The following is a 12,342-nucleotide window of genomic DNA, read 5'->3' as shown; positions in this document are numbered from 1 at the left end:
AGGTGACGGGTGGGCAGAGGGGAGGTGGGGTTTGTTGAGGTACTGGCAGACGAGCTGGAGGTGTCAGGAGTAACTGCCCCTCTGAGATAAGGTGACATCTATATGGTGGTCGCCAGATCCATATATTGAACAAAAGGAGGGAACTTGTTCAGCCTCTCGCAGGACCATTGCTCCTGAGGGGGGGGTTGATATGCTATGGGGGGAGGGGAGGTGGGTGGGTACTGGGGTTGATGTGGGGGATCTCCATTTTTTTTGGAGGGGAGGATATGGGGAGTATAAATGAACTGATGTAACAAGAAATGTCAATACATAAATGTGTTATTCAATGTATACTTGTTATTATATTTTGCAAAATAAGAGAGAATAGACAAAAAAAATTCTACTTACTGTCCAGGTAAGAGGCTGCTTATCTTCGTTATGAGTCCGAATGACACATCCACCTTTCCATAAAGGGAGCCAAGAGTTACAGCTACCACAGCAAACCATGTAGAAGGGCTGGCAGGGTACACTCCACTCAGAACTGAGCTCTAAATAGGAGAAAAGAAAGACAGTTTTAAGCTTTCATCAACCTAGAAAAATAGGAATGTGCTATGCTATCACCTAAATCTCTCTTCCCATTTCACGTGTACCGCTGACCACCATGGGCACAAATTATCACTAATTTCTGCTGTCAGAACAAGCATTAATGTAAGTAGTATTGCTAGTGTCTGTATAATAAGCATGTTTTATACAATTTTGCCACTCTTATATGCTATATGAAGTGCAGAAAAAAACTTTCACAATATGTAAAAAGGATCTTTCTCTACACTTTTAAGTGGGCCAAACATGGATTTAAAATTGTCCAGTTCAGCAAGGACCAGCCAAATTTCAATACATATATGGGGACTCTGGATCTGTACAAGTCAAACCATCGATTGACTTGTGTACTATCAGCCTGTCTGGGTTTTTCCGAATGATTAGTGCCACTTGCTACACTAATCATTGTGTTCTGTCGGCAGGTGAGGCTTTACGTCTGCATAACGCAATAGCACTGGGGATCGAGCAATAATGTTTGAAAATGTAAGAAAGATGCATAATGTATGGCCTGGTTCAAGAAAAGCTTTTTCATTGGCTGTTTTCCTGACCCACTGTCTTCAGTACTTTCTGAATCACTGATCTATAGCACCTATGTAGATCAAGTTAGAGAAAGTCATAAGTATCCATCTGCATACTTGCTTGTGGCTGGTCACTTAAAGTAGAACTAAAGGCAAAACTTTTTTTCCATTTTGGACAGAGTAAGGGAGAATTGTAACCTTTTTTTGGCCATCTGTGTCCTATTAGGGGGATTTCCATTAGTTTCTTGCCCCAATACCAAAATAGAAACTGAGAGGAAATCCCTCCAAAGTGAGGGAATCCCCGGTTGTCACAGAACTAGTGTCCCCATTGGAAGATATACCCCTCTATTCCTGTTCCGGGGACAACCCAAAATTTGGAATTAGTAGAAAGGGTGGCGGACAGCAATAAAAACCTGGCAGGGGATTTAATCCCTCTCCATCCTATCCAAAACTAAAAAAACATTTTGTCTTTAGTTATACTTTAAAGTGTTTCATAGTTTCATAGTTAGTAAGGTTGAATAAAGACACTAGTCCATCCAGTTCAACCTGAGCGAGTGTCTACCCCTATGCCTGTACATTGCACACTCACATTGGTCCCTACCCTCAAGGAGCCCACAATCCAAGGTCCCCATTCATATACTAGGGCCAATTTTGGACAGAAGCCAATTAACTTACCTGCATGTCTTTGGAGTGTGGGAGGAAACCGGAGTAGCCGGAGGAAACCCACACAGGCACAGGGAGAACATGCAAACTCCAGGCAGGTAGTGTCATGGTTGGGATTTGAACCAGCGACCCTTTTTACTGCTAGGTGAGAGTGCTAACCACTACACCACTGTGCCGCCCCGTGTTGAAGCAAAAGGATCAGCATGATAGGCATACAACAAACATTTTCAGAAGTCAAGTCAGCATTAGGATCCTCCATATCATGCCAGGTCTTCTTTGAGGGGATTCATTGCAGCAGATAGCATATATAAGGTTCAATATTTGAACATATTAGATGGGACGTAGCCTTACTGACCAGGGCCTCAGTTTTAGATCACTCATGCAGGCGCACTCCCTTGTCCTGCTGCTGCGTCTATGGACAAAGACAGCAGGACTCGGCCCCACCCTCGGCTCCAGCGTCATTGGATTTAATTGACAGCAGCGGGAGACAATGGCTGCGCTACTATCAATCTATCCAGTCAGGACACAAGACACCAGCTGGAGATGGTGTGTTCGTCCTCCGCACTGGAAAGACCGGGTAAGTAAGTAAAAGGGGGGCTCTGGACTATAGTAGGTTTTTCACAGAATGAAAAACTACAAGGGTTTACAACTCCTTTAACCACTTGAGATCCGCGCTATAGTCAAATGACGGCTACAGCGCGGATCTCAATTTCCGGGACTACGTCTATTGACGTCGTCCCCTTTAAGAGCTCCCCGCGCGCTCCAGGGAGCGCGCATCAGGGAATATCTATGTTGGCCGTGTCCCCTGGACACAGCCAATCACAGATCGCTGTAAACGGCCAATCACAGCGCGATTGCCGCCTCCAATGGGTGATGATCTCAAATGTAAACAAATGAGATCATCACCCATTGCCGAATCTGTCTCCTCACACAGCAATAGCGTGTGAGGAGAGAGATAGCGTGAGTGACTGTTTTGTACCAATATAAACCTTGCCAGTGCCAATATAAACCCTGCCAGTGCCCAGATCTACCCTGCCAGTGCCCAGATCTACCCCACCTGTGCCCAGATCTACCCCACCTGTGCCCAGATCTACCCCACCTGTGCCCACCTGTGGCCACCTGTGCCCACCTGTGCACCGCCAGTGCCCCATCTGTGCACCGCCAGTGCCCGCCAGTGCCCGCCAGTGCCCATCTGTGCACCGCCAGTGCCTGCCAGTGCCCGCCAGTGCCGATCGGTGCCCATCTGTACCAATCGGTGCCCATCTGTGCCTCAGCAGTGCCCATCTGTGCCGCCTTAGCAGTGCCCATCTGTGCCGCCTCAGCAGTGCCCATCTGTGCCCATCTGCTGCCTCATCAGTGCACATCCGTGCAATAAATCAGTGCACATCTGTGCCGACCCATCAGTGCCCATCTGCCGACTCAGCAGTGCCCATCTGTGCAGACTCAGCAGTACCCATCTGTGCCGCCTCAGCAGTGCCCATCTGCCGCCTCAGCAGTGCCCATCTGCTGCCTCAGCAGTGCCCATCTGCCGCCTCAGCAGTGCCCATCTGCCGCCTCATCAGTGCACATCCGTGCAATAAATCAGTGCACATCTGTGCCGACCCATCAGTGCCCATCTGCCGCCTCAGCAGTGCCCATCTGTGCCGACTAAGCAGTGCCCATCTGCCGCCTCAGCAGTGCCCATCTGCTGCCTCAGCAGTGCCCATCTGCCGCCTCAGCAGTGCCCATCTGCCGCCTCATCCGTGCACATCCGTGCAATAAATCTGCACATCTGTGCAATAAATCAGTGCACATCTGTGCCGACCCATCAGTGCCCATTTGTGCCACCTCAAAAGTGCCCATCTGGGCCACCTCAAAAGCGCCCATCTGTGCCACCTCATCAGTGCCCATCAGTGCTACCATGGCTAAACGTGTCTTTTCTGCTGAGGAGGCGTACCAAATTATTTCCACGGCCGACGAGAGCAATAGGGAGCTCTCCTCTTCAGATTCCTTTTCGGATTCGGATTCTGAAGCCGACGTAAATTATGAGCCAGTCCTCAGCAGTGAAACACTGACTGAATCCGAGGAGGAAGATATCCGGCCCATCAAGCGAAGGCGTTCTAGTGAGGCAGTGCCGTCCACCAGCACCGCAGTGCCGTCCACCAGCATCGCAGTGCCCCGGCAAGAAAGGTCAAGTACCAGTGGGGTGTCATCTCAGCCCCAAAGGGTTAGGAGCCATGCTGGCCTTCCCTATGCCCTTCAGAACCCCTTGTGGCTTCCTCCCAATTCAGGAGAGGCCAATGTTCCCCCTTTCACCGCCCAGCCAGGAGTCCAGGTGGACACGGAGAATTTTAGCACTATAGATTTTTTTAATTTAATTTTTACGGAGGACATGTTGGCGTCAATTGTGGCCCAGCGCAACCTGTATGCACAACAATTTATTTTTCAAAATCCGACCTCTTATTATGCCCGTCCCTACGAATGGAGAGACCTAACGGTGGAGGAGTTCAAGGTTTTTTTAGGCCTCACATTTAATATGGGACTCAACAAAAAAAATCAATTACGTAACTACTGGTCAGCCCACCCCCTCCACCACTCACCGCTCTTCTCCGCGGTAATGCCCAGAACCAGGTATCAGATCATCCTGAGGTTCTTACATTTCAGTGACAATTCCCAGTGCCTTCCACGAAATTATCCAAATTATGACCGGCTTTACAAAATTCGACCAATACTAAATTATTTTTCAGAAATATTCCCCAAATTGTTTACCCCAGACCAACACATATGTGTGGATGAGTCCCTTATTAAATTAAGTGGCAGGCTTAGAATGAAGCAATTTATGCCCAGCAAAAGGGCCCGCTATGGGGTGAAGGTCTACAAATTATGCGACCGAGCCACAGGGTACACATATTCATTCAAGGTGTACGAAGGGAAGGACACCCAGCTACAGCCCCCTAATTGTCCGGACTACTTGGGATCCAGCGGATAAATTGTTTGGGACCTCATATACCCCCTACTGGATAAAGGCTATCACCTCTATGTAGATAACTTCTACACATCTCTGCCCCTGTTCCACAACCTTCACCGGAAGAAGACGCCAGCATGTGGCACTGTAAAAAAGAATCGGAAGGGCTTTCCTCAAAGTCTGGTGAACAAGAAGCTGCGAAAAGGAGAAACCGCAAGTCTGAGAAACAAGGAGGTTCTGGCAGTGAAGTGGAGGGACAGAAGGGATGTATACATGTTATCTTCTATCCACAACGATACCTTCGTGGAAATCCCCAGAAGGAATGGCCCCGTAAAGAAACCCAAATGCATTTCCGAATATAATTTGTTCATGGGAGGAGTCGACTTCAACGACCAAATGATGGAACCATATCTTGTCACAAGACGGACATACCATTGGTACAAAAAAGTAGCAATTTATTTTTTTCAATTGGCCATTTATAATTCCTATGTCATTTACCGCAACGCCACCCAAAACCCCAAACGTTTCTTTGGCTACCAGGAGGAAGTTTTCACTGCCGTTATTTTCCCAAACGGCCCACCAGAAAATATCAGATCAGACGTTGTTAGTCGACTCTCCGAGCGCCACTTTCCCGATAAAATCCCCCCCCAAACCAACAGGCAAAAGACGCCAAAAAAGATGTAAGGTGTGTACCAGAGCAGGAGTCAGAAGAGACACATCTTATTATTGTGCACAATGTCCTTCCCAACCAGGCCTCTGTATAGGCGACTGTTTTCGGCGTTACCATACTTCAATAAATTTTTTGTGAAGTATGGTAAACATAATCCTCAGTTCCTGCCTTCATACACCTTCACACCCCTTATGCCACTGCCTGCTCTGTAACTGACCCTGGCTTGTTATTTGACCACTCTAATGCCTGCCGATTCTGTACATACCGCTGCCTGATCTGGAACTGACCCTGGACTGTTATTCGACCATGCTTCTGCCTAACGATTCTGTACATACCTCTGCCTGATCTGGAACTGACCCTGGACTGTTATTCGACCATGCTTCTATCTAACGATTCTGTACATATCTCTGCCTGATCTGGAATTGACCTTGGACTGTTTGACCACGATATTTGCCTGCCTCTTGGACTGATCTTGTATTCTGCAACTGGACTAGTGGGATTCAACACGGGGTCTCACATATGTGAGGGGCTCCAGTATAGTTTTTCTGGAAGAAGAAAACAATTTTCTTTGTTTTCTTATTCCTAGATTAGGGTCTGGAGACTCGGAGGCTTCAAAGAGATTTGGGAGGGAGAAGCCTCTACCCCTATCCCCATTCTGTCCTGAACGAGGCTCTACTTCTGTCTGCTGCCTGTAGGACTTACTGTCATCATGCTGCACTGACCACACCACAAGGACCTGCCTACTACCAGGACCAATATTTTTGGCACTGCTGACATCTCTGCACTGACCCTGGACTGTAATATGGACAGTATCCCTGCCTGCTGCCTAAAAAACTGTGTTCGCTGTTGCTGACCAAGTCCCTGCCTGCTGCCTAGACCAGTGATATCCTCCTGTGGACAACTGCGCTTCTAAAACCACAGGTAATCTTTTCTTTACCCTTTGCTCAGCATAATGTATTTGGGGGTGCAGGCTATGTGTCCCTGGAACGCCGACGGTGTTTCTTGCATGTTGCGCCTCTGTATGTGGCCAGGCTGTGTAAAAGTCTCACACATGTGGTATCGTTATACTCAGGAGGAGTAGGAGAATGTATTTTGGGGTGCTATTTTTGCTATGTTAATGCTATGTGTTGGAAATATCTTATAAACGGACAACTTTGTGTAAAAAAAAATGCGTTTTAATTTTTTTCCACATTTTCCGAAAACTTCTGGAAAAAAATGAACCATTGAAAAGACTCATTATGCCTCATATATTATACGTTGGGGTGTTAGCTTTCCAAAATGGGGTCATTTTCTGGACGTTTCCATTGCCCTGGTGTTCCAGGGCCTTCAAAACTGTAATAGGTGGTTGAGAAATGAAATGTGTAATTTATGCTCCTAGAATGCCTGAAGGTGCTACTTCAAAATTAGGCCTCTGTATGTGGTCAGGCTGTGCGAAAGTCTCACACATGTGGTATCGTTATACTCAGGAGGAGTAGGAGAATGTATTTTGGGGTGTTATTTGTGGTATGCACATTCTGTGTGGGAGAAATAAGCTATTACAATGAAAATTTTGTGGAAAAAAAAATAAAAAATCTTAATTTTGCAAAGAATTGTGGGAAAAAATGACAACTTAAAATAACTCACCATGCCTCTTACTAAATACATTGGAATGTCTACTTTCCAAAAAGGGGTCATTTGGGGGGCATTTGTACTTTCCTGGCTTGTTAGGGTCTCAAGAATGGAGATAGGCCTTAGTACATCAGATGTGATCTTTTTTTGCAAATCTTTATGATTTGCACCATAGCTTGTAGACTCTATAAATTTCACACAGATCATATAATATGCAAAAATTTGGGTTATTTTTACCAAAGATGTGTAGTAGTATAAATTGTGGCCAAAATTTATGAAGAAAAATTGCTAATTTGCTAAATTTTGTCACAGAAACGAAGAAAAATTCATTTTTTTTCAAAATTTTCGGTCTTTTTTCATTTATAGCGCAGAAAATAAAAAACTGAGAGGTGATCAAATACCACCAAAAGAAAGCTCTATTGGTATGAAGAAAAGGACAAAAAAATCATTTGGTTACAGTGTTGCATGACTGAGTAATTGTCATTCAAAATGTGAGAGAACTGAAAGCTGAAAATTGGTCTGGGACTGAGGGGGGTTTAAGTGCCCAGTAAGCAAGTGGTTAAAGGACATGTTGTAGTGGTTTTGTACAGATTTCTTTTGTATGGTTAGGACAAAAACATATAATGTTTTCTTATTCTGTTGGTCCACTAAATATGAAACATTGCATAGCTATTTTTCCCAAGTTTCTGGACTAGTAATACCTGCTTTGAGGGGAAAAGCTTAGCTTCAGAGCTCAATAGCTCAAGCTGAAATGTATATATACAATTGAATTAGTCAGTGACTCATCCCCTACTTGTCTACTCCCTGTTTTTCTTGTAGGGGCACCTCTAGGTCTCTCCTCCCCTTTTATTCTTTATGCAAACAATTTATACTATTGGTATATATTTGACACTCTTATCAACATTTGCCTGCAGTTTTTTTGTCTCAACCTGTGTTTACTATTTATTTAATGATGTATATGCTTCTTCAATAGACATTTACACTCTATTCGTTAATAACCCCTGAAGAAAGCCATTGAGCCAGAAACGTCAGTTCTTCAGAGATGAAAGCAATGTCTGTATATGTATCAACTGTATTTTATACTTTATGTCCAGTGTGAAAATTGTTATCATGCTTAGATTTATACAATTATATATTTTTTTACATTACTTGGTGTATTGGTCACTTTCAAAGTCCCACTTCCCAAGGTTTTTTTTTCTTTTCATACTATGAACAGACAGCTCATACCAAGTTTTAATCGGGGGTGAGACGGCCTGAAGACAAACAGCTTCTGCTGTCTTCTCCTTAGAAAGACATAATGCTTTGGGAATATTATGTTATTAATACACCCTGTATTAAATTTTTATTTGTAAAATAAATATTTTATATAAGTAGTCAAAATAGCTACAGGCATTAGATTAACAAATTAAAAATAATAAACCAAAATGAAAAAAAACCTAGTTTGCACAAAATCAAGTGAAAAGAATTTAAACCTGCTTGCAGATTATGCAGCCCAGCAGCTGCAAGTGTATAGTGACTTTCATAGAACTCAAGCTGAAATAAACTGTCATAAGTTCCATTTTAATCACTTGTCGACCAGCCTTCGTCTTTATACTGAGGCAAGGTGGCATGATCCCGTGAATTGCTGTAGCTGTACACCGGCTCAGGATCACGCTTTTGTGGTTGTGTACACCGCCGGAGCCGCAGACGCGCTCCCATTGGCCAGTCAGTGTTTCCCACAGTGACAGAACAGCGGTGAGTTGTAAACAAGGTAGATCTCCGTTCTGACAGGTCACACAGATCCTGTCTTTCTGATAATCATGAAGGCAGATCTGTGTGTTTCCCCAGTGCCCCATACAGTAATATTTAACCCCTTGATCGTCCCTGATGTTAACCCCTTCCCTGCCAGTGTCATTAATACAATAATAGTACATATGTTTAGCACTGATTACTGTAATAATGTCACTGGTTCCCAAAAAAGTGTCAATTAGGTGTCTGATCTGTCCACCGCAATGTTGCACTAGTGAAAAAATAAAAATAATAAAAATGCCATGAATCTATCTCCTATTTTGTAGCTGCAATAACTTTTGCGTAATCAATATACACTTATTGCAAAGTAAACCTTTTTTTTTTTCAAAATTGTGGCTTATTTTTGTTTATATTGCAAAAAATAAAAACTGCAGAGGTAATTAAATGCCGCCAAAAGCTCTATTTGTGGGGAAAAAAAGGACATCAATTTTGTTTGGGTCAGTTAAATCAATGCAATGCGTATCGCAAAAAATATGGCCCGGCCAGGAAGTGGGGCTGAAGTGGTTAATGATAGTCTTTAGAGTCTCTCTGTCCAATCCTAAAGAAATCCGTGCAGCCAAATACACTATGTACTGTATGCAAAACTGCCACAAAAACTATAAAGTGTTGTGGTAATGCAACAGTTTTGGTGATTTTACATCCAGAATTGCAGCATATACATATTTTAGCTACTTACTACTGCCGTTTGCTTTATCACATTTCCAGATATATATGACATAGATCACTCACCTTAAGAGTGATGAGTCGTTTCCTACAGGCAATCAGTCCAGACAGGTAGAGGTGTCGGAGAGCATCACGTCCCAGCTGTAGATCTATACCATCAGGAGTCACAGTAAACTGGAAGGCCACAGCCTGGTGAGCTTCTGCCATCTTGTCTTCTTCAGAGAAAGAGTTGCATGAGTTACTTTAGCAAAGGCTGCAAACGTGCTACTGAATGGTTATCATAATCAGATACATCTGTCACACATCCCAGTCTATGGCAATGATTTCCCAGTTAAACAACAGAGCTAAAGTATAACTAAAGGCAAAACTTTTTTTTTTGTTTTGGATAGAGTGGAGAGGGATTAGAGCCCTTGACAGCTTTTATCACTGTCTGTGCCCCTAGGAAATTCTCTCACTCTATTTATCCTGTTTACCATTATCATTGAAAGTGAAAGTAAAAGAAAATCTTAGTTTGCAGGGATTTCCTCTCACTTCCTGTTCCGTTATGGGACAAGGAGTGAAGGTAAACCTCCCCAATGGGACACAGACGGTGAAAAAAAATCTGACGGGTTATAACCCTCCCTTACTCCTTATGTAGCAGATGATATTTGGGACCAAATGTCACACTCTTTGTAAATTTACTTTTTGCCTCATGACCTTACAGTACTGAGGGTTAATTGTGTAGGTAGACCTTTACACCAGTCTGGCCAGGCCATGACTGATGTTCTGCCTGGTCATATGAGCGGTGAGGTACACATGATAGACGAGAACCAGGCTTGGTTGGATGTTTGGGTATGGTCCTCCCTGAGCCTATCAGCGGGACTGCCGAACCCGCTGAGGAGTCTGGGAGGGGCTACTTAAGCAGGTGTGGGTCACCTGTTCGGGGTTCCGGAGTTGTTCGGGAGACCCGTGTGGTCTGTTCTGGTTCCAGGACCGGGATAGCCCCGTGAGGGGTCCCGGTGACGGGGTGTTTGACATCCCGCAGCATGTTCCTGTCAGTGACCCCTGTTAGACCCGACTGGTCTGGGGTAGGGATCCGTCTGTTCCCGATCTCGGAACCTGCCGGTCCGAGCCGCTGTAACTGAGGGAGGATTCAGAGTGTCCGGGTGTGCTCTCATCTTGAAGGGGCACCACAGCTCGTGCAAGTGACCGGGGGAGGACTCTTTGGAGGAGGGCCAACAAGTGGCATCCTGAGAAGTGCCTGGTTACCGAGTTGGGAAGGACATTGACAAATCCACACTTTTCCAGTATGTCAAGGGAAGCTGAAAACGTTCCAGGTACAGTCGGAAAAGGGTTCCTGTTTATCTTCGGTTGATTGTTCAAATTTGAGTCAACGTGCTAACTGCCATGACCTCTGGCTAGAGGTCTGTTCAGCTTTGAAGTACCCAGCTGCCAGTGGCTACTCTCTGGGTGGAAATAGAGACTTTGTTAAACCTGCAGTTCAAGGTACCTGAATTCTTCACCCGTGCCCTCTAATCCCAAAGAGACTGTGTTTTGTGAAAGTTCTACTGCAAAATAAAACCTTTTGAAAGGACTTTATCCATGTCAGTGTACAAGTCATTGGGTATCAACTCTGGGAACCCCTAGATGGGGAGGAGCAGGCCAGGAGAAGGTAACCGGTAAGCCCATTAAGTCAAGGCCGTTCTGGAACGGGTTATGGCCGCTACACTTACAAAATGAAAAAGAACGTTTTGTCTATAGTTCTACTTCAAATCTAGTGTCTCCCTTCACTACCACTAAGAATGAGGAAATATAGAGTATAATGACCCTGGAACATAATAGTTCACCACTAACAATGATTACAGAATATTTAAATGTAAGCATGTCATTAGCTAACCTGGCAATGTAACACATGACTATGTTTTTCACGCAGATGATGACATCAAGGTTTAAGTATCCTATTTTACTTTTACACCTTATTGAACATGAAAAATGTCAGATTAGCATGAGGAAACCTGGATCTTAAAAGGGACTTATCTGCTGGAGTACACAGATATACAGTGTATGTGATTATATCTTATCCTTCATAATATATATATATATATATATATATATATATATATATATATATAATATTTTCTACGCTAAATCATTAGCTCAGAAAAGCACTTTTCACCTTTGCTGGATTAGTTTGTTAATGTAAATTATAAAGCAGAATGTCAAATATCACAACAATTGCTTCCTCCAGTCCCCTCCACTACCTCTCTATGGTAAATTTCAAAATAAGTACCTTTTTTTAGGAATGCAAAATTGCAGTCATGTGACCATTTAGTTCCATTTTGTCACCATCCTGTGGTATGGAGGTGGGCAGGGAGCAGCAGGGACACAGAGACTACATGTCCCAAAAGTCTGTGCAGTTCGAGTTGCCGCTAGAATGACTGCTGTGTTGTTTGGGTAGATAGTAAAGGGCTCTGGCTGAAGTGGCTCCATCATTACATTAGCCCGTTAGTACTATAGAGAATGGCACATCTGGCCACAACAGGAAGCGAGTACCTAAGACTTGATGTCACAAATCCATTGCTGGAGAAGAGTACATAAATCTGCCCGGCATGCAAGACATGGGGCTGTAATGTACTGGAAACAAAGTTTAGTCAGAACCCGCTCTGCAGCAAAGATATGTACCAACAATGCAAACTGGAGTTATACATTCAAGTAAAGATGTTCTATGGGGGCTATTATTGTTGACCTCCTGAAAATGCTAGTTGCCTGGCTGTCATACTGACACACTGACTTTAATACATGGAGTCATTGACCTAGGACAAGTACACGGAACAAAAAAGTGTAGCACCCTGCTCCTGATGAGCAGATGCTATTGTTTTTTTCAAATTTAATTATCTGAAGCTGTAGTTTGGCTCAGACTGATATCTCTAAAA

The 12,342-nt window shown here is 44.0% G+C and overlaps 1 protein-coding gene across 2 annotated transcripts in view; it reads right to left on the bottom strand.

Moving 5' to 3' along the window:
• CPT1B (carnitine palmitoyltransferase 1B) overlaps positions 1–12,342 on the bottom strand; it is an 84,361-nt gene that overhangs the window by 56,916 nt on the left and 15,103 nt on the right. Inside the window, exons 2-3 of one of the 2 annotated variants that reach the window (XM_077473030.1) lie at positions 9,497–9,645; positions 388–527 (exon numbers count right to left, since the gene is read on the bottom strand). In XM_077473030.1, the coding sequence (XP_077329156.1) occupies positions 388–527; positions 9,497–9,637 (281 nt within the window). In that variant the 5' untranslated portion in view covers positions 9,638–9,645. The remainder of the gene's footprint in view (positions 1–387; positions 528–9,496; positions 9,646–12,342) is intronic. The other variant, XM_077473031.1, reaches the window with a different exon arrangement.

The sequence above is a fragment of the Lithobates pipiens genome, unplaced genomic scaffold (genome assembly GCF_037356315.1).
Source record: "Lithobates pipiens isolate NorthernLeopardFrog02 unplaced genomic scaffold, aLitPip1_a1.2 Scaffold_8, whole genome shotgun sequence".
NCBI classification, from domain to species: Eukaryota; Metazoa; Chordata; class Amphibia; order Anura; family Ranidae; genus Lithobates; species Lithobates pipiens.
Note: the sequence above shows the minus strand (reverse complement) of the source record. Positions and strands in the feature narration are given on the sequence as shown.